We start from the raw sequence: 25,624 nt of genomic DNA, 5'->3' as shown, positions 1-25,624 counted from the left end.
GTGGAGGCAAAACATGCCCAAGGCAGACAGAGCAGTGAGTTGCTTTCCCACCCCCCCCATTCCTCTCAACATCTTAATCCCATGGGACAGCAGCTGTGAGTAGCCTCTCTGTTCCAAGGGGGAAAAAACAAGGTTATCTCAAGGTGTGATGCCAGCGTGTTTTCACTATATCCCAGAAGGGGAACTACAGCAAGCCTTGAAAAGGGAGGGAACGTGGGTTGTCTGTGGTGTAAGGTAGAAAGCTGAGACTCAAAGACTTGTCCTCTTGCCGTGCTGCCCATGTGACTTTAGGCAAGGCACAACATTTTTAGTCTCATTAGCCCTGTCTTTAAACTGTATTTAGTATTTCCTTCACGGGGCTGAGAAGAAGGGGACTAAGCTTAATGAATTAATGTTTGTAAAACATTTTAGAACTTGGATGGAAATCTCCCAGGTAGTGCAGAAAGCATTAAAAAGCTTATGTCCCTCTCCAACCACAAATGGTCCTGCAACATGAGAGAAATGAGTGAAACAGTGCTTGCATTTTGGTGTTCATAATAATAAAAAAGCCTACCCTCCAGCTTCCCCTCTCTATGCTTCCATGTTTTTTAAAAAAGGAGAGGCAGCAATGAGAAATTTTAGTCTAAACAGAGTGCAGTTGCTCCCTGGAGACTCGAATGAATCTCAGTGGAATTTTCCCTGCTTTCAGCCTTTTGTGCTACTGAAAGGTCCTGGAACCAGGCATGTGACTGTAAGAGCAAAAAACACTTCTGAGTCTGAGTGCTCTACCAAATATTTACAAGATACACAGATAAAATGGCTACAAGCAAGTTCAGCAGGGTTTGACTGAATGGCCAGTAGTGCAGCAATGTCAAGAAAAAAATCTAATCTTAAGTTAAACAAAATTAAATTTTACAAAGATCTCTTCAAAGCACAAAACTGGTAACACTGAAGCTGGAGAACTGCTCTTCCCCAAGGTGAAACATATTAGCTTTTAAAAGTAGCTTTTTGAAATGGAGTGGCTTCCTTGTTGTGATGGAAACTTCCTTGTTAAAGGCGAGCCCAAAGCTGCGTGAGCGGGCATGTAAGTAGATAGCTGCAGAGTAGCCTCCTCCATGCCATCCTGTTTGGTGGCTGGGAGTGACGCAACATCAGCTTCCACATCCCAGCTTCTCAGTCTCTCTCAGTGCCACGGTAAGGGTGTGCGTACTTTTTAACAGGGGCCATGTGCTCCCCAGGAGCTCTCCCGTCACCCAAAGACTGCCTAGCAAACAGCAGATGGCAACCTGCTTGCCTCACTACCACAGGTGCCCCTGTGCAGCTGATTTCCTTGCCGGGTTCCCTACAGCCACCTTGGCAGTACTCCAGACCTCCCATATTTCTGTACAGGTTACTCTGCTTTTCAAGGGGTTGCTCAGGGAGGCTTCCCCTCTGACTGCAGAGGACAGAACCAGCCTCTTGGGCCAATGGCGACTGTGCATCGGCAGTCAGCACTACCTGAACCCACGGCTTTCCCTGAGGGATGTGAGGCTTGAGAGCCGGGAACAACCTGATCCTGATCACAGCGCAGCCAGCGATGCCTTCAGCGGCCTTGAGCTAGTCATACATTCTCTAAGTCTGTAAGGTGAGTAAATAGTTCTGTGGTTTGCAGTCACGTTGTGAATACTTTAAAAGAGCTTTGAAGACAGAGAAAGCTTAGCAGCTGTAATACACACCGATCTTCCCACCTTTTGGATTGCTACCTGTTCTCCTTCTATTCTGACCTGCCAGAGCTCGGCTATTAGCAACTCTGTTCCATCATCTCTGATGATTTTCAAGTGAGTTACAGGAATAAGAGCTCACTGAACTATTGCTTCTTAATGAAGCCAATGAGTGGGTTTATCATTTCTCTTAAAAAGCAGAAGCAAACATTTCACTATATTATGAACACCAAGCACTCTTGTGTGTTTGACTGTCAGTTCCTCCAGATTGGTGAGGTGACAGGGTGAATTAGGAAGAAACGTGTGGCCTATGCTTCCTCAGTAGCATGTGTGTTGTTCAGAGGCTTTTATTACTATGTCACTTAAATTAACCTGAACAAAATACAGGATTTTCATAGGTTCAGAGTTAAGTATGGCCCCACACGTATGAAGAACAGCACTTGGTTTTAAAGTTAGTCTTTAAAGAGACAAAAGAAGAAGAATGCTCACTATCTGCTCCACCAGATTTTTGAAAACCAATGTTGTCATTCATTCATTTCTTGGTGGAGGTTTCATTTGTCCTTTCTATAGATTGGATGTATTGCTCGGAGTCTCACCAATAGTGCTGGGTAAAGCAGTGTCAAGTAAAGTATCTTTCAAGGCAGTGTTTCTCACTCGTATGGTCTGCAGGGCAGGATTGGTTCCCTCCCAGGTTAAATTTGTTTGATCCTTTCCATCTGAAACACACAATAAAGCAGACACCTCAATGCCAATGTGTCAGAATGAGATCACAAAGTTACCATTTCCTCCAGCAAACAACCACTTGGAAACCCGTTTAATCCACAAAACAAATCAAGGTAATTAGTTCAGTATGAACTAATTTCACAGACTTGCTGAAAATGGATTGACTTATATGTAACAATCCTCTTTCTGCTGCCTGCCTGTCCTTCTAGATACCGGTGTCCAGACTCCCCTTCGCATTCTGGCTGGGAAAGTTTCTGATGCTACTCTCGTGCTCTAGTCCAGGCCCCTCTACCATCCTTTGGCGGAGCTCTCCAAAGCCAGTGTATACTTGTTGAGGACCTTTGCATCACCTTAATTTTCCAGTAAAACTGTTCTTTGGTAGCCAGTGCCTATGAACAGAGAATGGGATCTGCAAGAGGACTGACATTCTCTACCGCAGCTTATTTTCTACAGTTCAAACACATTTCCTAGAGTTAAACAGAGCACAGCTTATACCAATATATTTTCCAACTACTAGCAAATTGTGGCATCAGATAGATACATGCACAGCCTTTATCATCACAGGGCAGCCCTACCATCTCTCTCTCTCTCTCTCTCTCTCTCTCTCTCTCTCTCTCTCTCTCTCTCTCTCTCTCTCTCTCTCTCTCTCTCTCTCTCTCTCTCTCTCTCTCTCTCTCTCTCCCCTCTCTCTCCCTCTCTCCCCCCCCCCCCCCCATTGCACCTCTCTCCTCTGCCTCTCTCCATTGCCTCTCTTATACCTTCCTTCCGGCAACGATCACACGTCTGCTCACAATTCCCTTCACCTGTTTCTGCTCTTGAATCAGCTGGTGCTCATTAGGCCACCTCTTAATTCTTCTCCACACCTCCCCCTTTTTTGTTTATGATTTTGTAGCATTGCCAAAGTCCTATCTGAAACTCCCAATTCCAGAAGTCTTCTCCACAGCAAATTGCCCTGGATTCAGAGAAAATACTATGGCTCCACCCTATATGCTTTACTAATACCTAGGCTGAGAGCAGAGCCTGCTTCCTAACCAGTATGAGCTGCTCCTCTTCTAATCTTAGTCCCATGTCAGTGCCAGGCTGTAAAGTGCTTTGGGATGAAGTTTTCTATGTAAATACAGGATATTATATTACTGTGATTAGACAGTAATGTCTTATGTAGAAAATGGCCTGTTGTTCATGAGAGAATATATTAAAAAACAAAATTAAAGCCTTCCTGATCAACCTGCAAGCTGTTGAAAAGAACACAAACTGAAGAAACACACAGTTATCAGGACCAAAATACCCAAGATACTAATGAATCATCAGTCAGATCATGTCATGTCCTCATGTTTGCTGCTACTAACTGTGTTGCAAGGTGTCCCAGGCCTATTCAGATATGTACTTCTCCTCTTCCGATCTCTACAGCTGACCCATTGAAACAAGCTCCATCATAGCACAGGGAGACCTCAGCTGCCTCTAGGACTCTGCAGAACAGCCAGTTCAGACCTGGGCCAATTCCTATTGTTCTGTATCAAAGCTTGAGGAAAGTCAATAAAGCTGAAAGGAGGAGGGTGAAAGGCGGGATATTCTACTGCAACAGGCCATGACATTATTAGCAACAGAGGTGATATTATAGAAGAAACGCAAGGCTTACACGGGTTGTCAAGAGAAGCTGTGTCTCATTTTTCCTCCTCCTCTCTAGTCCTGTTTGTTAACTATATGAAAAGCAACTACATTAGAAAAGAGTTGCTCATATAGCTGTCCTGGTATAACCATACTGACAATGAGGATAACCTTAATGCAGGTAGAACAAACCCCACTTTCGCCAATACACCTTTGGTGAATTCCTCAAGGGAAATACGCTATACCGACAAAAGCACCTCTAAGACTGTTTAAAACAGCTTTGGTATTTACTGCAAGGCCTCTACAGCATTGTTTAAAATTATATCCCTACCCAACTATACTTAATTTTAACGTAGAGCTGGCTTGACAACCCAGAAAATGTACAGAAAATCCTTCCGTGAATTTGCTGGGAAAGCCTAAAGAATCTGTGCCGTTGTCTATACTCTTGTGTAGCTTTGGGAGAGGGCTGGCAGGAAATGTATCTAAGAACTTGTTTCAATAGAAAGCTAGGAAAGGGGGTAGGTGACTAAATTATTTCCAGAGAAACAGCTCTTAGCGAGCCTTTGGGAACTTTATATTCTTATCCTATTAAAACAAACAAACAAACCTCCCAAACCCCAAAAGCCCACTCTCTCAGCAAAGAAACAGAAAATACCGTCTGTTTTCAAGAAGAATTTAGGCATTCCGTAGTCATGATGTACTACACTTATAAACATTGCCATTCTTAGTGCATCAAAGATAATGTAAAAGATTTTTGTAGTGTCATATTAGCCAACTACATTTTTGAGCCTGAGATAACCCAGTAAATATGCATTTTCAATATGCTATCTCTTTTTTGCTCACTTGTTTGTTTCTGTTAAACCATGACGTTTAAAAAAAATCACAGGAATTTTGGAAGTCTGTTGAACACCATGCTTTTTGAACAGCATTGCTCAGGAATTCCAGGCTTAATGAGTCTCAGATTTTGTAAATCAACTGGCCATAGCTTTCAACTACAGGATACTATAGCTTTTTTCTGGTTTTCCATAAGGTCCATTTTCCACCAAACAGGGTTTGTATAGGAAGCTTAGTTGCAAGTTTAGCTGAAGAATGATACCACCCATCCATAATCACAAATTATAAAACTTAACATAGCTTTTTAGCACTGTTTTTCTAGAATAACTGCTAGTTACTAGTAGGTACTGAACATTTCCCATTGATTTTTTGTGGAATAGCGTTACTCAGTTGTATCCTTATCTGAAGTAGGCTGATGCTACACAAAACTGCTTAGATTTCTATACAGGCTCTGATTCAGTCTTTTTTATTTTCTCTGAGTGATTCAGCTGGTGGAACTGGCCTAAATGATTATAGGCAAGCACATGTAACCCTTTCATGGGGCTAGAAGCCATTGCAAAGTTATTTGTAGTGTATGTATGCAAATCAACTTCAGTTTGAGATAGTCTGAGAGAAGTTTGAGGGGGATTTCCCTGCTTTATGTAATCCATTGTTGCTTCTTAGCTTCCTCTATTCACATGGCCAGGAGGCATAAGCATGACACCGCTGGTAATTTCTCAAACTCAATCTGAAAGCAAAGACAATGCTCAGTGACCTACAGCAGTCTTGTAGCTTTCGGTAAATCCTCAGACGCTGTCTCAATGATATCTGGAATAAAGGAGGCCTGAAGGAGCAGTGGGGGAATAACTCAGATGGTAAGGGCTTCACTTACTGGCATTCTTGAAAAGTGGTCAGCAGCCAGGAAGATCTATGTGCTATCCCTCAGATATAACTCTGGCCTACCCAGAGCTCTAATTTTAGATTTCTCAATCCATACAGAGCGCTGCACCTCGCACGTGATGGGTGCTGTCAGTTCAGTGTCCGGTCAGTGTAGGGCAGTTACGAGACTCCTGCAGATCAGACTGCGAGCACACGGCCGTGGCTGCCTTCCCCAGCCATTCCCATGGGGAGGTGAGGAACAAAACTCATCTTACCATGTGCTCAGGTGGATCTAGTCCCAGTAAGGATATTCACTGAAATGACAGGCCGGACAGGCAGAACCTTTATGGCAGGTAGGAGAAACACCCTGCCTGCTAGCAGCCCACGGAGAGCTCGGTGCTGCTAAAGCCAGACGGCTTCTGATACCCAGGTGAAGCCTGTTCAATGCTCTCTACCCAGTGCATCGTGCTGTACAGACTGCGGTGTTATTGTTCCAAATTGGAAGATTTATAATTCAGCAACTACCCAGATTCTGAGAAACACGCTTACCGAAAACCACAGCTAAGGGAAATACGACAGGTGAAGTAAGCATGGTGGCACTGAGGAGGAAGGAAATCTCCCTGCAGTGCACTGATAAGAGCGTGGTTGATATATACTGTGTTCAATTTGGACAATCCGCAACCGGGAAAACACGGACCAGCTGAAGGAAATTCAGCTCGGAGGCCCTAGGGACTGAATCAGTCTGTTAAAATGCTTTGTTGGTTTTATTTATCACTACTTAATTAGGATGCTTAACCAGTACACTGGAAAGATAGTAACTGTTAAATATTCAACAAGCTGACCTTTCAGTTACAATATGACAATTCTGAATAAAGTTCATGGAAATCTTGTCCTTCCTAGGTACTCCAACAAAGCCAAAGGGAACTGGACTGGACCAAAAAAAAAAAAAAAAAAAAAAGAGTTAAAAAAAAAAAGTAAAGTAGGGCACTATTGTGGAGATCTGGTTAAAAATCCAAGTCTTGCCATGGGCTCATTGAATGATCCTGGGCAAGTTTCTTCCTGCCCTGTGCTTCAGTTTTTCTCATCTATAAAAAGAGTACAACAATGTTGACCTTCCTTGTAAATTGCTGAGATGAATGGCTAGAAAAGCAGTAATACATTATTAATTACTTCTTATTATTTCTGAGGGAAAAAAAGCAAAGAGAAGAAGCCATCAATCTTTCAGGGTTTTCCTGATCCTCATAAAAAATAAAAACCCACCACGTAACGTGAATTTCACACAACAGAAACTTTTGGCGAGCCACCTTTAAGAAGAAATAGTGGGTGCACAATTAAAAGAAAGTTAAAAGCAGGCAGACACTCAGGAAAATGCTCCAGATGGTGAAACGAGTTAGGCTGCAGAGCAGGCTCCCACAGGAAGCGGTGAAACCCCCATTGTTTGAGACATTTGAAACTGAATTCTTCAAAGCGCTGGTATATATAATACAAGGAACCGTTCTGCGCTGCCTCGAAAGGTAGCGGCGCTGGGACAACCTGTGAGAGCTACACTACCATTTCTACAACTTTAGGAGGATTCTTGCTGCTCTGACTACGAAGAGCTGTAGACTCTCTTTTTATCAATATAGGACCTGAGGAACATCTACCAGGAAGTAACTACATTGTGTTTTTGCAAAGATGATAGATTCAGCAACCCTTCACAGATCTTTCACGTTCCTACTTCTGAGATCTGAACTTTGTATATCCAAGAGGGGGAAAAAAGCCCCCTATTCTCTTTTTGAGAATTACAGAGTGCATCCTACAAACAGACTATTTATTTCCTGTATTACAATCTAATGAAAAACTGGGTGGCTTGATTTTTACAAGCAGTGGTTTGCAGAAGAAATACCATGATTTTAATGGGAACCAAATGAGCGATCATTACGTAAATGGCATTATGAGACACAGAACTAATGTTGAAACGTTAAATGCTCTGGGTCAAACTCACCAAAGTGGGAACTGGCAGCGGCGTGCTGGAACATTGGGGTTTCTCCACACTCAGATACTACGGCAAACATTTCCTGCTGCTGCTAATGCTGGTTCAGCTCCTCTGGAGGTAGCTGTGGAGGGACTCTGACTGCTTCTGTTGTTACTGGCACTTAAATCTTAAGACCTTCTCTGAAATCCAAATTCAGAGCTTTGGGCCGATTTTATTGATACAACTTGGTTTACTGGTTGGAGCAGGTAGAGGAAGACAAATTTTTAAAAGGAGCTTAGAACTGGAGTTTTAATACCTTCATTTCCTCTTGGTCCCATACCTGCTGGTATACAAAAAAAGAGGCTAATTGAGTCAGATGGTGTAAGTGCACTAGTGACCCTGTCTTACTTTATTCACTTGGGCAGGACGGCCATGGAGCACTCCTGATCCCCTCTCAGCCCCTCCGGCAGGAGCGCTGGGGCCTGGAGCGGCGGGGCTGCGCACCCCAGCACCCCAGCATGCCTGGCCCGCTGCCTCTGCGCAGGAGGGACGGCACTGCCTGCACGCTGCCCCCGTCCCTGGCCAGAGACGCAGCAATTTCCTCAGGAATGAATCATGAACAAAAAACCAAACAAGAGCTATTTAAGAAGTTTTCTTCTCCCCCGCAACTGTCCTGTCCAGTATCATATTCCTGACAGTTTATTCTTCAAGAATTTAGTCATCTAAGGTTTCAGTGACTCATGTGATGAACCTTCTACCCATTTCCTGGAAAGAGTCCTGCGCGGTCCTCTACACCTCCCTGCCATTTTCCTCGAGGGTCTCATTCTTGCTACGTTTTCATATAGTTCAGATTTCCTCCATTTTTGGGGTGGAGGAGGGAGGCAAAAATATCTTGAGCGCACCCAAATTCGCAGTGTAACCGGAAAGCGGCGCAGTGAAAGAAACATCTGGAAAACAAAGACGGGCACTGAATCAGAGAGTCTCTTTTGGAAGTAGCTGCCTCCTGGGCTGAAAGCTGGTTAGAAGAAAAGGAGCTGCTGTAGGAAGAGCTGTGTGGTACAATACGGTCATGAATTTACCAGGGCTGTACCCTGTAAAATGAAGATGAAAAAGATTTGAAGGCTCTCTCAGATCATTGCCTGGGTGTGACTCAGCCTGGGCAAATGCCACTGACGACAAGTACCCTGACACAAACTATTGAATGAATTGGGCTGGATGGGAACCAAAGTAACCATTTTACATACTTGGGCCAATCTGAAAGACACTTCTGTGCAGAAAACAACTGCTTCCTTTTCGTGATTAAAAAGAAAGTTCAAAAGCTGCTCACAGACAGCTTGAAGGATACTTCAGCAAACTCTGATCTAAGTGGAGTTGTGCTATGCCTACAGCAGACCACTGCCTGGACATCAGCGATGCCTAGACCACACCTCCTAGCCCCTACAGAAGTGCTACCTGTGCATATTTATCTTACAGTTAAAAGGGGGGGTCTAGTTTTCTTCTTAAAATATTCAGAAATATGTGTGAGTGTGAGCCCATCAACATAATTACAGAAGTGTGAAACAGCTCAGCGACAGTGCCGGTGCATGCTTATAGACCTACGCCTTCTATGCCGAAGTCAGCAGACTAAGCACCCTGGCTTACGCTAACTTGCAGTAGGGCTAGCTAAGGAATTTGCAGATCTGCCTGATGGAGACAGGGCCAACAGGTCCAGCATTCTTAGAGGATGATTTCAGTGCTCAGTTATACCAGCAAAACTGGCATGTATATGGGTTATACACACATATATACACACAAACACATATACATGTAAGTATATACACTGACATGCATCACAAGCCTGTTCCCTTTAAAGGGATATGGTGTCAGGTCAAAGTTGGCCCGACATTCTTCTTATTAAAAAAAAATAAACTTCTACAAGCCCTGATTCCAACAGAAATGTTTCCATGATTTATTTTAAGAAGGGAACATTCCCCTGCAGTGCTCACCGCAACCCAAACATTGCAGTGCTGTGCAAGAGCATGAGAACCAGAGAGGAAACTGAAGAATCTATTTTCACTGCTCCAGAAGAGAAATACAAAAAGTAAACAAACAGCAAAAGCAGTGACAAATAAATTTGATTTTAGTGGTGGCTGCAGTGTTATCTATAGTATGGCTAAGGAGAGTAGACTTGAAGCGTGCATGCTTTTCTAGTGATTTCTACAAGACATGTGACTACGTGTGAGATGGGGACTCGTGGGAGCCATCTACACTGTAAGAAAGAGATTTATTTTTCTTTGGTTGATCCTTCCTGCTCCTCACACCTTGCCTTTCACATTTGAGAAACCGAACAGCAGACTAGAAGAAATTGCCTCGTTGTTTTCAAAACTAGAAAATAATTTGAAGCTTGGGCAAGCTATCCAGGGAACAAATCCCTCGTTTGTGGGAGAGTTCTCAGACGATTGAAAGTAATGGGAATAGTCTTTCCTCTAAATATCTGGAGCCCTCCATTATACAGAAAGGGGAACCTGCCTTCAGTGCTACTGCTTGTTTCTTTGCCCAAGTTTGCAAAAAGCAGCAAGCACTAGGAGAAGAAAAAAAGGGGCATATGGAGACAGAAAGAACTACTGAGCGAGCACGTACTTTCCTGACATAACTGACTGCATGCACGCACACATGCATGCAGACATGCACACACAGCACACAGCTCCTCAATCTGAAAGGTCTGTATACTGAGGAGAGAGAAAAAAAATTAGTGAAGCCTGCCCAAAAGGGACTGTAAAGCCTGATCTTGTGGCAGATTAGTGATTTCACCAGAAAGTTTTTGGAAGCCGTAAACAGGAAATGGTTAAGTAAAAGCAGGTGGAGCATGCTGACTGCAGGAACAACGCAGGAAATAGCTGAGCGTCTGAATGGATGCAAAAAAAATGCTCTTCTGCTCAGTCCTTGGCAGTCGCAATATGCCTGCTCCTCCTTCTCCTAGTCCTCCTTTGCTACCCTTATCTCCCCGAGCTACAAAGTCTCGCAGTCTGCAAACACCTTTTGCTTGACTAATCTGCTGTCCTTGAATTTCGGAACCAGCACAGGGTGGGTTGGGAGGTTCTGCCTGGAAGGCAGAAGACAAGAGGAACTCACCTACTGCGCAAAGGATGAGTCAGAAGCACCCAGCAGTGCCCACTGCCTGCCCAAGGCTTCAGGTCTGAGGAGCCAAAACAGAGTCTCTGGCTACTGCTGCAGGTGCTGTGGTCCCAAGTGTATTTAGCATAATAGTCAATCAGAGAAACATTATTCCTATTGCCTTTTTCATTCTAGGGGGGTCCCAAAGTGCTTAGCTGTAGGAATCATTCTCCATCTCTACTGAAACACAGTCCCTTCTGGGGCAGAGCACTGCAGCTGTTTAATAGCTCACAGCAACATCACACAAGCAGATGGAAAAGAAAGCGAAATGTGTAAGAAGCGTTCTTTCCACTTTCCTTCTAACCCTTCCTTTCTCTGCTCTTTGTCCACAGCAATTTGTGCCAATTCCAGACAACTCCAGATGTGTGTCTTTCCCACCAGTATCTGCAGAGACTTGGCTCTGGAGACGGGGATCTGCTTGCCAACATACTGCCTCCCGGTGCTTTCAGCCCCAAGGGTCGAGTTCCTGCTGCCACACTCTCATCCCTGGCTGTGCTGCCAGACATGCTGCGGGATGGAGGGCAGACGTGCTGGTAAAGAACAATTCTGCTTTCTTCTACATGAGTATAGCATTGGTTTAAAATTGTTTAACATAGCAAGACACTCTTGCCTTCAAATTATACTAAACAGTCACATTAAAGCCCTGAGGAAAGTTAAGAAAGGAGCACATAGATTAGTTTGAGTCATTTTGACCTTGTCTACATTTTAAGTATTAGATGGTAAAGCTATGTTGGCAAACTCTACTCTTAGATATTTCTCCTTCTCTCCTAGACTTGAATTGAAAAAAAAAGTGTTTCTTCTTATATTCTGAGCAAAGAAAACACTAATGGCAAACGGGCTTCTATGGAGTTACAACTGCGCAAACAAAAAGTTTTTTTTCTTCCAAAGAAATCTTGCTCTTTTTTGACATTGTTATTTTGGCAAAACTTACCAGGTGTTATTGGAAGTTCAAACTTACACTGCCTTTTCTACATCTTTTAAAACAGAGAGTTACTACATACAACCTAACACTTTTTAAGTTCAAACTCTTAAATTCTAGTCTAGACAGGGCCTTTGGGAGTAAGGTTCAAACTCACCCTGCCCAATCTCCAGTATCCCACACTTCTGCCCAGGCCATACCTTGCCGGGGGTGCCCTGGGAACAGCCGTGATCAGAGTCCAGCACCCCGCACCACTGCTCCCATGGGAGGAGGGAATGGGCACTGCCAGGGCAGAGGTTGGTGTGCCACCTTCTGCAAGCACCACCACACTCATCTAAGATGCCGTGGGGCGTAAGTGCACGGAGAGGATGTGTCCTATCAACTTGAGGTGGATGGCAGGACAGCTTCAGGGATTTAAATCTTGGCACTGATCTTTGGGAAAAACCAGTCTGTGATTTGTATGAATCTAAGAAACAGAGAGAAAATAATTGGAATGAGCTGAACAAAAATAAACAGGTGTCTCTTTCCTGCTCCTTTCACAGTTTCTGCTTCCCTGCACCCTCACCCGTATTTTTTTTGCACTTAAGTTGTCGAGAAAAACGGCAGGAATGAGGTTCCTGGTATAATTACAGTTTGCTGAGAAAATCGCAGCCCGCAGCAGTAATTCCTTTAGTGCTAGAGACAGATGCTGCTGAGGTCTAATCACAGTCTTCCCACTAACCAGGCCCTGAGTCTAATCTGTCATCAGCTGAGAGGCCGCTGGCTCCCACCGCACACGTGTGAACCCGAGCTGCCCGGCCTGTTCCTCTCCCCTCGTCCAGAGCCAGGCAGTGCCAGAGGGAGGGTATGTTTCCATTCACTCCTTGCCCTCAGCTACAGCGATACTACAACTTCAATGCGCTGCTTATCTCTCCTCCATGCCTAGTATCAGGGCCACTCAAAGCCTCGCTGGAAAGGGCTCAAGTGGTTGTTTTCAACTTACAATGCCGCATAGTGACTGCGGTTCAAAAATACAATTTAAGCTGAGATAAGCTGAAGGAGAGGCTTAATGAGAACGGCCTGTAGCTAATTCCTCCTTCCAAAACGTATGGTATTTTCTGCTTATTAAGAGGACAAGGCTGCACTCAGTGATGGATCATATAACCTCCATATGTTAACAAGAACAACAAAACTCAAAAGAGTGTGAGTGGTGATGAGCACAGGAGTAGGAGGAAGAGGGAAAAGCAGAACTGGGTATATTGAAAAAGGAGCCGGGAGAAGCGTAAGTGTAAGGAGAGACTGAACAAATCTCTCCTACGTGTTACACACAGCTGCCACTGCCATCAAATGTTTTGTATCTGACATTCAAAGAGCACAGGGTCACATCTTTGAACTTCGCTGTGCTGGTGAAAGAAGCTCGAAAAACAACAGACCTATCGGCTCAGGAGTGCCCCTGTGCAGGCAAAAGTCACCATGGATTAACATCTTTAAATTGGATTCTGGTCACAGAAGGAAACTGGCTGCAGAAGTCTATTTCAAAGGCATGTTACTGTAGCATGAGTCAACCAGTGAGAACTGGGAAGGTCCTTAAGCTGGTACCTACCTTACAGCATCTGTATAGTTAACAGGTGCCCTGAAGTAGCAGGGGAGATACTTGGTTTGGGATAAACAGCTGTGTTCTGCGTAAGCAGCTCTTAAGAAAGGCATAAGGGAACAGAATAGGTCATCACTTCTGGTCAGAGGCAAAAGCATACTAAACTAGCTGACTTTCTGTAGCAGCCTGTGGCCAACTCAATTTCTTCGTGTTCAGCTTTTTCTGAATCTGCACAGGGTAGCTGGGCACATGCGATAATACTCACCAGATCTCTGCAGTAAAGGTGTGCACGGCAGCTTCTCAGCCACTGACAGACCGAGGGGGAACAGAAAGCGCAGCACGATGTCGCAGAGCGGGGGAAGCAGTGACTCATGCAGGAAGAAAAACAAAGCAAAGATGAACTTAGAGCACAAGAGAAGAGGCAGACTGTTGGCTGTAAATCAGTTTTCTTGCCCTCAGAAGGGTGGGTATTATGGTGAGAGGAGTTGTACTTGACAGTAATGGAAGCCCAAGGAAGTTTGATTAAGATTAAATGGCAGTCACAGGCCAACATAGAAAAGAGGCTTTAAGGCGAAAATCAAAGACAGGAAGTGACTAAGGAGGCCAGAAGCTGGGGGTAGTCAGCTGGATAGATTAAGTGGGACTTCGAGCAACTAAGTTAGCTCTGCTAATGACAAGTGATAACACTTGCAATGTCACCCAGTTTAACAAATCTGACTCTGAAATCACCTTCAAGGCCTTGATAGCAAATCAGAGATTGCCGAGTTCTAATAGTATCTACATCAGAGCAGATACTGTATGTGTTTTAACAAGAGATTGGTTTTACAGTCACTTTTGACCCTGCCAAGCTTCCTGTAAACAGTGCAGTGTTTTGTCTGAACAGGATTTGTTCTTAAGGAGCTCAGAAAGATGAACTGATTAATACAAACTGTGAGACTCTAAGAAGGGATGCTACTGCAGGTTGAAAAGACAGATGCAATGAAGAAGCTTCTTTCCACCCCTAAATTCAGTAAGTCTTTGATTCAACAGCTTTGTTCACATGCAGGGCAGCTGAAAGAGAACAGTCACCTTGTATTTTTGTACCTGATGAGAAAACCCCAAATTGTATGTGTGCACTGGGACAGTTCAATGTGTGTCTATTCCAACTTAAGAGGCTTTCAATGCTCTTTCAGATATAGGGTGTGAGGAAGGGTGAGAACTGCTAAAGCTAGCCCCATCCTCATTAAATCTCTGCCCTCTCCGGAGCAAGCATGCAAGTGGAGAGAATAGAAGACATGCATGAGCAACTGAGCATCTGTGATCTCATGACCTTTGACTGTTGTATTATGGGAAATGTATTCTCCGGTTGCTATGCTTTTCTAATTCATTTGTATTTTCCTTCAGTGACTCCCTTGTATTTTCTTTGGTGCTCCAGTGTAATGGTTTCAAGGAACCACAGCTATCTCCAAGTTAAGCATGCATACAATACCTTTAATTAAATGTTTGCGAGTATCCCACAGTAATGCAAGGGAAAGGGAAAGCAAACAGTTTTGTAATCACTTGTACCTATCCCTTCTGAGCCCTGGCTTGGGTAGAGGCATCTGCACCACTGCCCTTTAAATCCATTTCTAACCTATTGTGAAATGAAGGCCATTGGGTCCTGCTGCTCTGCGTGTAAGCACTTCAGGCCTTCCACTCCCATTAAAAAGCTACAGATCACCTGTGAAAGGTACAATGCTGAAACCTTTTAGGCTAGGCTAAAAGAAATAAAAAATAAATTAGGGTAGACATTATTTACTCCACTTACAAAAATTGGAGAATAAGGTTAAAAATATCCTTAACCATTTCTTAAAATACACTAAGATGCTATAGGGAGAGTAGCATAAAAGGAAAGGTTTTTATCCCTTAACCATTTCTTAAAATACACTAAGATGCTATAGGGAGAGTAGCATAAAAGGAAAGGTTTTTATCTTCTTCAATATTCTGAAATTAATCTTTTCTGTTCTCTGTGCCATTGGCACAATCTCAGTCTTAGTGCCACCCTCCGCAATGAGTTACCTATTTATTATTCTTTTAAACGGGGATCTTTGCTTCTTTTACAAGTAGTTAACTACATCATTTTATATGTACAGAAGAAAGGTGCAAAGGATTTTTGTTTTTATTTCAGGCATTTAAAATACATATTCATGAGGGAAATGAAATTTGGAAGGGGAGCTTTCATCACGCAAAAATAGAGGAATAAGAAACAGGATGCAAACGTCATCAGTCAGTTCTTTAAGTCAAATACAAGACAATTTTACAGCACAGAAAGTAGTGAGTTTGTTCAGAGGAAGAATCTTTTTCTCTCTTGTATGATATGGAAGAGTTAACAGTACCTGCAAGGACAACCATGAGACCTAACATTAGTGATTATTGCTAATACTTAGTACTAGTATAAAGTACTTGTCTTGACTTTTTCAATGACTAACATCATTATTATTTCAAAGTTGATACAAGCTAATTTGGAAACACTTTGGCCTGGCTGTACATATTTTATTGCAAATCCATCCACTACTTCTCAGTGACTCCCAGAGATAACATACATCAGAAAAGATAAGAATAATTGTAAGACTGGAAAGAACAAATAAAGGCCAGTTTGATGAGAGAATAAAGAAACCACGCTTCTGCCTTTGATCTTGGCTATTTCCCTGCGCTGAGACCAGAGGCATTGCCAGTTTTTGCAGTCTGACACGCTGGATTTGGGCAGGGGTTGCGCTGAGCAGGGGCTGGCCTAGTTTTGCTGGAGCTTGAGCTGCAGTGACTTTTCAGGAGGGAACAGAAAGCATGGGTTGTTTCCCTCACGTAGCAAGGCACAAATGACAGCAGGGTTGTCTGAGAAGATTGAGAACTGCTGACACTAGTAGCAGGAACTGGCAGCTGCAAAGGAGAGTAGGAGTGGGATGAAAAGCAGTCTTACAAAGTGAAGGAGGAAAGGCGAAGGCCAGGGAAGATCTAAAATTGGGAGTAGCTAGTAAATGCTGACAGAGACTTCTCCTGTTTGATTTTCCTCAAGGGCCTTATCATTCCTCAAGGGCCACATTCAGGCCAACAGAAAGATTCCTACGAGGATTTTTGAGATACTCTTAAAGAAGATTTTTAGTCTTTGTCCTTCTCTTAATCTGCAGTCTGCATTTCCACTGCATCTTCGTAAGATGCTTCTTAAAAGTACATTGATGACGGCTGGGAGTCAAGAATGGTTATTCTCAGAGGTGTGTGAAGAAGAGGGTCGATCTACACTTCGCCCTTCTCCTTCATCTCTGCCCTGTCTGCCTGATGCCTGTATTCCAGCCCCTCAGTTCGGATGGCCCAGTACAGCGTCTGTAGCAAGGATGCAGTGCAGTGATGCACAGAGGGCACACAGCTTGGGCCTGTTTGGGTTTCCTGCTGTGATTACAGAGGGTTTTGATTTTTGTTCTTTGTTTTTCTGAATTATTTACTCAAGCTGTCCTGAGCACTCTGCTCCATGTGAACAAGAGGTGGCATGTACTCATGTTTATAAGCTCAACAGCTCCATCAGTTTCATTTTTATTCATTGCTTTAGACTTTTCTGTATGTCAATTATATTTTTTTGCTTAGTACTGCTCGTATCTCACCTGTCAGTCTTCTAAATTAAATGACTGGCAGATTGACCATCTTCACTGTCACTTCTCTGTCTCCTACTAAGCTGCAGTTGTGAAACTCTTGCATCAAAACCTAACAGTTACTCTTTTGCTTCCCATCCTACCAGGTACTCCATGGACTATTCCTGTCCTTCTCTAGTAGTGACAGCTGATTTATATCACCAAGGCTAAGGCCAGGGAAATCGATGCCTGACTTTCTCCCAGGGGGATGAGTTTTTATGGATGGCAGTAAGTTAACTATTTTCACTATACAGGTACCAAAAATAACCAGCCCATCTCCACGACACTAATTAAGGTCCATGGGGATGACGATGCAGTAATCTTAGGCCTTGGGCCACCATAAGTACATTTAGACTTCTCTGGTTCTTCATGTTCCACTTCCCTTTAGTAAGTCATAACTACTTTTATTCTCCAAATACATGAGGAACTTGAAGCTAAAGTTCAAAGTTCAGTGCAATCCCTTAACTCTGTGACCTAAATGGTGCAATTTACTGAAAAATGGTCCCCCAAATTTTCTGCTTCCTTGGGATAAGGAGGGGAAGTGAAAGAGGAGAAAACAGTGATTAATGATTTCTTTACAACTTCTTTTCACTAGCTAGTTCTAAAGTAGTTTTTTTTTCCAAAAAAAAGTCCTATCCCTGACAGAAAAGCAGCTGCAAGCGTAGTGGAGCTATCTGTGCACTGAGACTGCAATGTTCGTGCTGCCTGTCACCCTGTCAAGTCCCCAAACAGACTAGGAAACAAGAAGGCAGAAAGGTTGAAAAATGAGAGTATAAATACTCTGCAGGGAGCTGGTAAGACAGCAAAGTCATGATGGTGGAAAAGAGAATGTCAAAAGTTAATCCCAGGTATAATACCTCGGAGGCCAGATGCATGTTGTGAGAGGTGTCGTTCATCTAATATTTATGTTTTGTTTTCCCTCCGTGAACTTTAATATATGCCTTAGCCAGTGAATGCTGCATTCTCTGTAAATGCCTTGCACGGCCTGTTGTTGCCTTTCCAAGTTTCTTATTCAATAGCACATTTTTTCCTTGTTTTTAAATGCTTGCTGGAGTCTTAAGATGAGGAGTTTTTAACCTAACAATAAAACACCTGCATTTTATTAAGCCTTGGGACTTAAGTTCCACCTCCCTCAATTTTACTGAAGTGTTGCCATTAGTCAGGTTAACCCTTTCATAGTCAGTTTTGCTCTGACAGTGAAGTTCTATGTCTGCTACATATAGCCCCATTCCACCGATGTATTTGGTGGAAAGGAAAACCTGTCTTCGAGACAGACCCAGAGGACTCCATCCAGTGCTGATTGGCAAGGGGTACAGAACCCCTAAACCACAGCTGCAAAGTCTACACCCTCCCTAGCACAACAGCCCTGCATCAACATGTCCCTTGGCAACATAAAACTTAAAACTAAAATGTTCTTACCAGCTACTCTTGTTTCAAGAGTGAGATTTTTGAGTTGTATCATCATTCAACTAAAGAGGAAAATTTATTATTCTCCCTGCTCCTTCCCTTTTCTCTCTCATTCCATTCTCTTAAATGAGAAGTAGAGCAGCATTATACAGTGATTTTTGTGCCTGGACCTCCAAGTGTGTTATTATGCCTCTATGAAATTAGAAAAATGGCAGCATGTGGATGTGAAGTAACTGCCTAAATTCATGTGGCAGTTTAGTAGAAGGGCTGATAAGTTCAGTTGTCAATGTACTAAGCAACTGCCCTGTTCCCCACTTAATTTAGCTTTTTGATAAGCAATTATTTGCTACGTCCCCTTCACACACATCACAGAAGCATTGCATTACAAAGAGCAACAACTGCTAGCTTTTACCAAACATGATCAGTTCGCTGAAGACAGGAGAGAGTAACTTAATGCACCCAGCCAGGGACTGAGGATCTGTACACCGTGAGTTCTGATTCCATCTCTGTTGCTATCTATGTGCTTATGGGCACGTAACGTCAGTTTTTTATGACTCAGCTTCCCATCTATGCAAGAGAGAGAGAGTAATTCTTCACAGCCAGCAGGTGAATCAAGAGGTCATAGACTTCTGAGGTTTTTCTGGGTTAGTCATTCATCTCAGGACTTCAGTGGCACACCTATACAGGGATAATTGTACTAATATACATCAGACCCGTGTGGAGAGAACAGGTACATCAAAAGTTCAGAGGTTTGGAGATACTCAGATACCACGGCTACAGAGCCACACAAATTCCTAAGATAACCAGGTAGGTAAATAGAGAAATATTAGTTGCTACCCAAATACTTGTCAGGTATAAATCATTCTATAGGTGGTTATTATTTATTATACAGTCTGATCTATTAGATACTGGTGTGATTTATACTAATACATCCCTACAATGCTAGTATAGGAAATATTATCACATACTGTGGTACTTATAAAAGGAAATGCAAAAAGTTTACATTGCTCTTGTAAACAAATAATTTCCACTCACTCATATATACCAGTATATGATTTCAAAACTGTGTATATATCAGTAATCATTGGAAATGGCCTTTATAAACCCACATCACGGCAGAGCTAGTTTTAGGGACATAAAACTATCGCTATTGCATAGAATATCCTGTGACGTGGGGATCCAGTAGACTGGGACATGTAGCAGTGAAAGTCATCTGGTGTGGGAGTAGCAGACACTCCCTACGACCTAGTGCTAGCTCTGACCACAAACCAGGGAGCGTACACTCGTGTGCCTGTTGAGGAGCACAGCTTGCCTCGCCTGCCATTTGGAAAGACAAAGGATGAACATAATTTATAAAGATAATCTGGAGTGGAATTTTTCATATTTGAGTCATGACTCACAAGATTCTTACTTTTCCATTCAGTGTAAATATGCATAAACAATCATTCTGAATGGCCTTTAAAAATATATGTAAACAGCTTTTCAAAGTCTCTCTTAAACCAAATTGGGGTAAATGTCACATTTGTTTGAGTTTACACCCTTTAACTAGCTTTAGGAAGCTGTGATTTACATTGCTGTGTAAATCACATCTGCTCATAAGCTGTGGTTTGAAAACATTGCACATCTGTGGTATCAAATGTGTGCAAATTAGAGAATTATATGACATTACCAGTGACTTAAATGCAAATGTAAGCTTAATTTTTCATGCAGTATATGAAGTCATGTTATTATGTAGCATAAACTACAATCATCTACTCTCTACGTAGATAGCAATCCAAACAGGGATTTGCAATCCCTTTGCAATCATTTTCACATAGATGTACAGTCAGGTACCCCAATCAGGAATGTAGGTTACAAACTGTTATGTGCCCTGAAGCATGCTTATGGCCATTCTTTATAGGTGGCCTGGTCACCATACTCATTACTTTTGAGTAAATAAAAGGTGGGGGTTTGTATTTTGGAGTTGTGTTTGTTGATAAAAGAGGTATTTTCTTTGCAGCAATCTGGAAAAACAGAGGGTTTTCAGCTTTACTTTCATTATGTATCCGTGGCTTCTTTTTGAAGTTGGTACCAGATTGACCAGAGCCAGCATCATATAATCCAAGATCTAGAAGCGGGGAGGTGGTATAGTCAATCAGTCATACGGTCTCTTCCAACATTATGAAGGGGGTTGTTCCCTATGACAGGTTTGCTGTATTTTTCTTCCTCTGAGTGTCTCAGGAGAGAGTCAGCAAGGTTTTCCTTCTTCTATTTCATAGTCTTGCTCCTATTTTCACCTCTAAATTCTTTTACAATCTATTAATAAGAATGTTCTGCTTTAAATTACAAGTTTATTTCTTTCCAGTCTTGACTGTATTTTGCTTTAGACAAGTACTTCTACAGAGCTTTCATCAGAAGACCCAACGTTACTTATAAGCCTGACGAAACAATTATGCAGAAGCTATTATCATCTTTACTTTTCATAATAAATTACAGATAAATTAATATATGACTTGGTCAAGGTTGTACAGTGAATTAATGGTAGCAGCTGAAAGTGTAGCCTAGGAACTTTGACATCCACAGTCCTGCTGAAATTATATGCCCTGAAAACACCGGCACTGTCTCAGACCCACTCTGCACTACCAACATTCCTCTCATATGACTGAAGTGTTTTTAGGCTATGAAAATTAAAGAAAAGGAAAAATAATGTAAATCAATGTCTGATTCTACATTGTTTTCCCCTCTGAGGCTAAAAGACTTCTTTTTCTTGTTTTAATTCTTTCTTACAGTAGATATTGGCAGACTGAAAGTTGAAATAAAATAGGAAAAAATAACAAGCATATTTTGAGTGATTACTCAACTGGGGTCCTTTGTGACAGGAAATGCAGCTGCGTGACTAATGGTCCTGACTTTCTCTTGGCTTCCTTCCCCCTTCAAAGATCTTGTTTACTGCCCCAGCCAAATTTTTTTTTTTTAAATTGCTAGAAGCTAGCAATTTTCCAGGAAAAAAAAAAGATCTTTGCAAGAGGCAAAGGCAGTAAATCTTACAAAGATCAAGGGCTGCAGAGCTCTCCCCCATCTACTCCTTTTAGCCTTCCAGGCTCTTGAGTCACGTCATATCTTCCCCCACTCTGCTCCGAACATGTGTCTAGCAGATCTTTCTGCTTTGGTGAGGGGAGGGAGTATGAGAATCACATTTACAGCATCTAACCCTGGAATTCATAAAGGAAGGACTAATTCCATTAAGGAAACCAGAGGCCTCCTAAGCCTCTTGCATTTTGTCTTTTTTTATTATTTTTCCTCGCTCTCTCTTTTTAACAGCAGTTGTGTGCCCATACTCCATAATGACATGGCTGTTAAGGGTGAGCGATTGAGATTTGACACAGCATAGTCCCATTAGTAAGGGGCCATGGAGCTTTAAATGTTGTTTGCATTTGGCTTGCTTTGTAAGTCAGCTTTGTTGAGCTTCCTAGGTAACGGCAGATAGTCCAGGACCTGAACCTCCCTGAACTGGAAGGGAAGAGGAACCATGCATCCAGGCTTCATGGCAGGCCCTTACCCCTATAATTCAGTGCAATGAAACCCCAAGTTCCCTCCCAGTACCGGGGGGTGTTGGGCATATGGTTGGACAGAGTATCTAAACAAGCAGGGTCTTGTCATCCTTTGGAGAGTGTCAACAGGAGATGCACACCCTGAAGGACAGCGGCACTGAGCCCCATGGAGGGGCACAGTGGGCTAACGGAGGTGTCCGAGCTGTGAAGGGCTCCCAAGACTATGTGCTATGACATTTACTGGCCTGAAGGTGGGCACTGGCGCAGGGGCCTGGGTGCTGCCCGCAGCAGTGCCAGCACCAGCCGTGCCACAGAGGAAACAGGTAAAACTCCGGACCAATAGTGGTGGGCTTATCCCTGCAAGGGGTCAGAAACTCAGCCAGATAGGTAAACAATAGCCTCAAAAATCATGATTGAAAAGAAGTGGGAGCCAGTCTTCAGCCTTCTCAAGAGGCCCTTCTCTTTGGAAAGCTGGGGGATCAAGTAATTGAAAAAGAGTTTCAGGGCTGCTCCACAATCTACAACGCTGGCATGGTTCCCTGTGCCCTGTAGCAGAGGCTAAAAAAGGAGGTGAATATATTCATTACCATAAACTGCACAGAGGAACCATCAGAATGGGTATGCTAAAAAAAGAGATGAAACCTTTGCTTATGAATAGACCTAAAAGAATTGAATACATGTGTACAGAGGGATCATTTTCCACTACCTACAAGAGGAAAAATCTCTGGGGAAGTGGCTGATGCCAAATATTTTCTTATGCTTCATGTGTCAGCAGGGTCTGGCAGAAGCCCTTAAAAAACAGAGCACGCATTTTGTGCAAATTGAGAATCACAATTTCTGGTGATTTGGATAGTTTCACCAAACTTGAGACGTTTCTCCAAAAATACAGCAGATGTTTGATGATGTACCAAGTTTTCAGCATTTACACAGATCTGATGATGTTAAGATCAGCAGAAGAAAAAATAACAGAATAACACAGTAAAAGGCTTCAGAACTGTCCTAAAAAAAAACTAAGCTGGGCTAGACAGACAAAAATGTTAATTTCTCACAACCGCTATAAAATGCTGGGGAGAGACATTATCATAGCAAGCTATACGGCACGGTTACAGAGAAGCTGGACTGTGTGCAGAAGTGGTGGCACAAGGACTCATTGGAATGGGAGCTCCGTGGGTATAACCTGGCCGCGTGACCTGTCAACTCCAGGGCACTGCTATAAAAAGACAGGCAGTAGACTTTGACTACAAAGCTTAACAATTCCAGAGACTGAAGGAGGTCATTAAAGAGGATGCGGCCCTGAGGTGTCTTAACACTACACATGAGACAGAGCTGTCCCCAGAAGAGAACTGCCTTAATCCTCTTGCAGCTATACGGTCAAAACTGGAGGTCAGTAATTTCTGTGTAATGAATGCTAACAAAAGCTGAGTGTCAGTGTGTTCAGATAGAGAGGAAGGATTTGGCATTTGTCCATGAATGTAAAAAGTTTCCTGTCTTTTTTTTTATGAGAAGCCCGTGTTAGAAAACTGACCATAACCCACTTACTGCGATTGCCAAAATGGCCTGGCAAAGCCCCCCTCCTCATGAATACAAGGATTTTTTTTTTCAGTTATGAATTTATGATTTGCAGATTAGGACGGACTTGGCAGGTTCAAACTTAATCCCTAGAGCATTTGATGAAAAAGCAATGATGCAAAATCCAGAGCTAGATTTTGTATGTGATGATTTGCTTAAAAATTTTACTTATGATGGGGATAAAACCCAGGGGACAGTATATAAGCCTATCACTGAGAATATTCTTGTTTCTGACTTCAGGTGAAGTATGAATAGTGTATCCTAGCTAGGAAAAATGATATAACCTCTCTTGATTGTTATTTCTACTTCTCTGAGGTAAGTTTACTATAAGTACAACTAAACAGGTGGCAGGGTATGTCAAGCTTATAATTACTACACATTCTGTACCTGCTAAGGTAAACAAGGTCTGACAGTGTAGCAGGAATAAGTGTAAGATGTCTTCAGTAAAATATAGATTTAGCTCTACCACTCTAGTTCCATTATTCCTAATCAACGAGTTGATAGAAAACAGTGGCAAAACAAATTGCTAACTACTCAGAAAAAGTGTGGAATTAGGCTGTGATCTGGTTTTAGGTCTGTTATATGAAGGTGGAACACATGAAGGAAGTAAGTCAACTACTGACATTTTGCTTGACAAAAAAATAAAATTAAATTATTTTCATTCTTGCAGTCTTTCAATTCCCTGCCGTCTTTAAGGGTGTCATCAGAGTCACAGGCGTCTTGAAGAAGAGTAAAGAAACAAAGTCAAGACACAAAAAACTCAGAACAACATGACCTGCCACCCTGACAACTGTGGCTATGATGTTCCAGTTCCAGAGACATAAGCAACACTGCCCGGTCCTCAAGATTCACTGAACACAGTTTATGTGATGTTGGTTGTAACTATTTGCAATTGCATATTAGCACAACTTCTCTGAATTTTGTCTTGGAAAACTTAGTGACTTTAAGACCTCTGGCATTAACAACTGCCCTTTCCAGTCTGAGAATCTGAACGAGGTGTTGCAAAGTTCTTATTTTATTACAAACAGCCAGATGAAACCAGATGCCTAACAAAGCAAATCTGTCACCAGCAGCCTAAGCACTGGATGCGCAATGAAGACAACTGCATTCAGCCCAGAGGTGGCTGCATTTGAGCCACAGGGAAGTAATCCATTTATAAACAAACTTCTCAAGCACTTTGGGATGAAAACACTATACAGAATCAGTTTAATTCACTCTACTTATATGACAAACTCCCATTTCATGTTATTGTTTTCCTGGTTTTGCTACGCCAATCACACTGCAATTCGCTCTGTGCTGGAACAGCAGTCCGCCACATTCAGAAAAGCCCGTAGAATAAAAAAACTTGTGATGGAAATTGTTCCCGTGCATGCAGCCTGCTCATGCTCAGAAACTGTTCATGTTCCATTTCTTTCTGTCTGGTTAACAAGTAGCTATCAGTAATTTGATGGCATTAATATGATTTTGAATTCTGGGTCTACTTTACCCGTTAGTAGCATGTCATGGGCACTGTGTTCTATTGCATGACAGTCACCTTGCATTCGGGCTCCAGGCTGCCCTCACCTTCTACTCTGATGCTCTCCTGACTCTGGAACATCTCACCTCATCAGCAGAAACAACAAATCTATATATCAACAGTTTTAAATTCTGGAACAATTTGGTGATTTGCTGTCCCCTTTTGTTGAACCCTGTTGTCGTGGTTTAATGCGGCAGGCAGCCAAACACCACGCAGCTGCTCGCTCATTCCCCTGCCTCAGTGGGACGGGGAGAGAAATGGAAGGATAAAAGTAAGAAAACTCATGGGCTGAGATAAAGACAGTTTAACAGGTAAAGCAAAAGCCGCGCATGCAAAGCAAACGAAAGAATTCATTCACTCCTTCCCATCGGCAGGCAGGTGTTCAGCCATCTCCAGGAAAGCAGGGCTCCATCATGTGTAACGGTGACTTGGGAAGACAAAACACCATCACTCTGAACGTCCCCCTTCCTTCTTCTTCCCCCAGCTTTATATACTGAGCATGACGTCATATGGTATGGAATACCCCATTGGTCCGTTGGGTTAGCTGTCCTGACTATGCTCCCTCCCAGTCTCTTGGGCACCCGGCCGAGCATGGGAAGCTGAAAAGTCCTTGACCAGTGTAAACACTACTTAGCAACAACTAAAACATCAGTGTGTTATCAACAT

The 25,624-nt window shown here is 42.8% G+C and overlaps 1 protein-coding gene and 1 long non-coding RNA gene across 8 annotated transcripts in view; one reads left to right on the top strand and one right to left on the bottom strand.

Moving 5' to 3' along the window:
* Positions 1-25,624, bottom strand: part of RAD51B (RAD51 paralog B) — a 414,790-nt gene that overhangs the window by 4,710 nt on the left and 384,456 nt on the right. For 6 of the 7 annotated variants that reach the window (XM_075151892.1, XM_075151891.1, XM_075151888.1 and 3 more), the window contains one exon: positions 2,011-2,395. In XM_075151892.1, coding sequence (XP_075007993.1) covers positions 2,244-2,395 — 152 coding nt within the window. In that variant the 3' untranslated portion in view covers positions 2,011-2,243. Of the gene's footprint in view, positions 1-2,010; positions 2,396-25,624 lie in introns of those variants that run through there. The other variant, XM_075151894.1, reaches the window with a different exon arrangement.
* Positions 10,530-25,241, top strand: LOC142082984 (uncharacterized). Its single transcript, XR_012673918.1, has 3 exons — positions 10,530-10,866; positions 11,139-11,339; positions 24,113-25,241. It is a non-coding gene; the product is annotated as an uncharacterized LOC142082984 (long non-coding RNA).

The sequence above is a fragment of the Calonectris borealis genome, chromosome 5 (genome assembly GCF_964195595.1).
Source record: "Calonectris borealis chromosome 5, bCalBor7.hap1.2, whole genome shotgun sequence".
In the NCBI taxonomy this organism is placed as follows: domain Eukaryota; kingdom Metazoa; phylum Chordata; class Aves; order Procellariiformes; family Procellariidae; genus Calonectris; species Calonectris borealis.
Note: the sequence above shows the minus strand (reverse complement) of the source record. Positions and strands in the feature narration are given on the sequence as shown.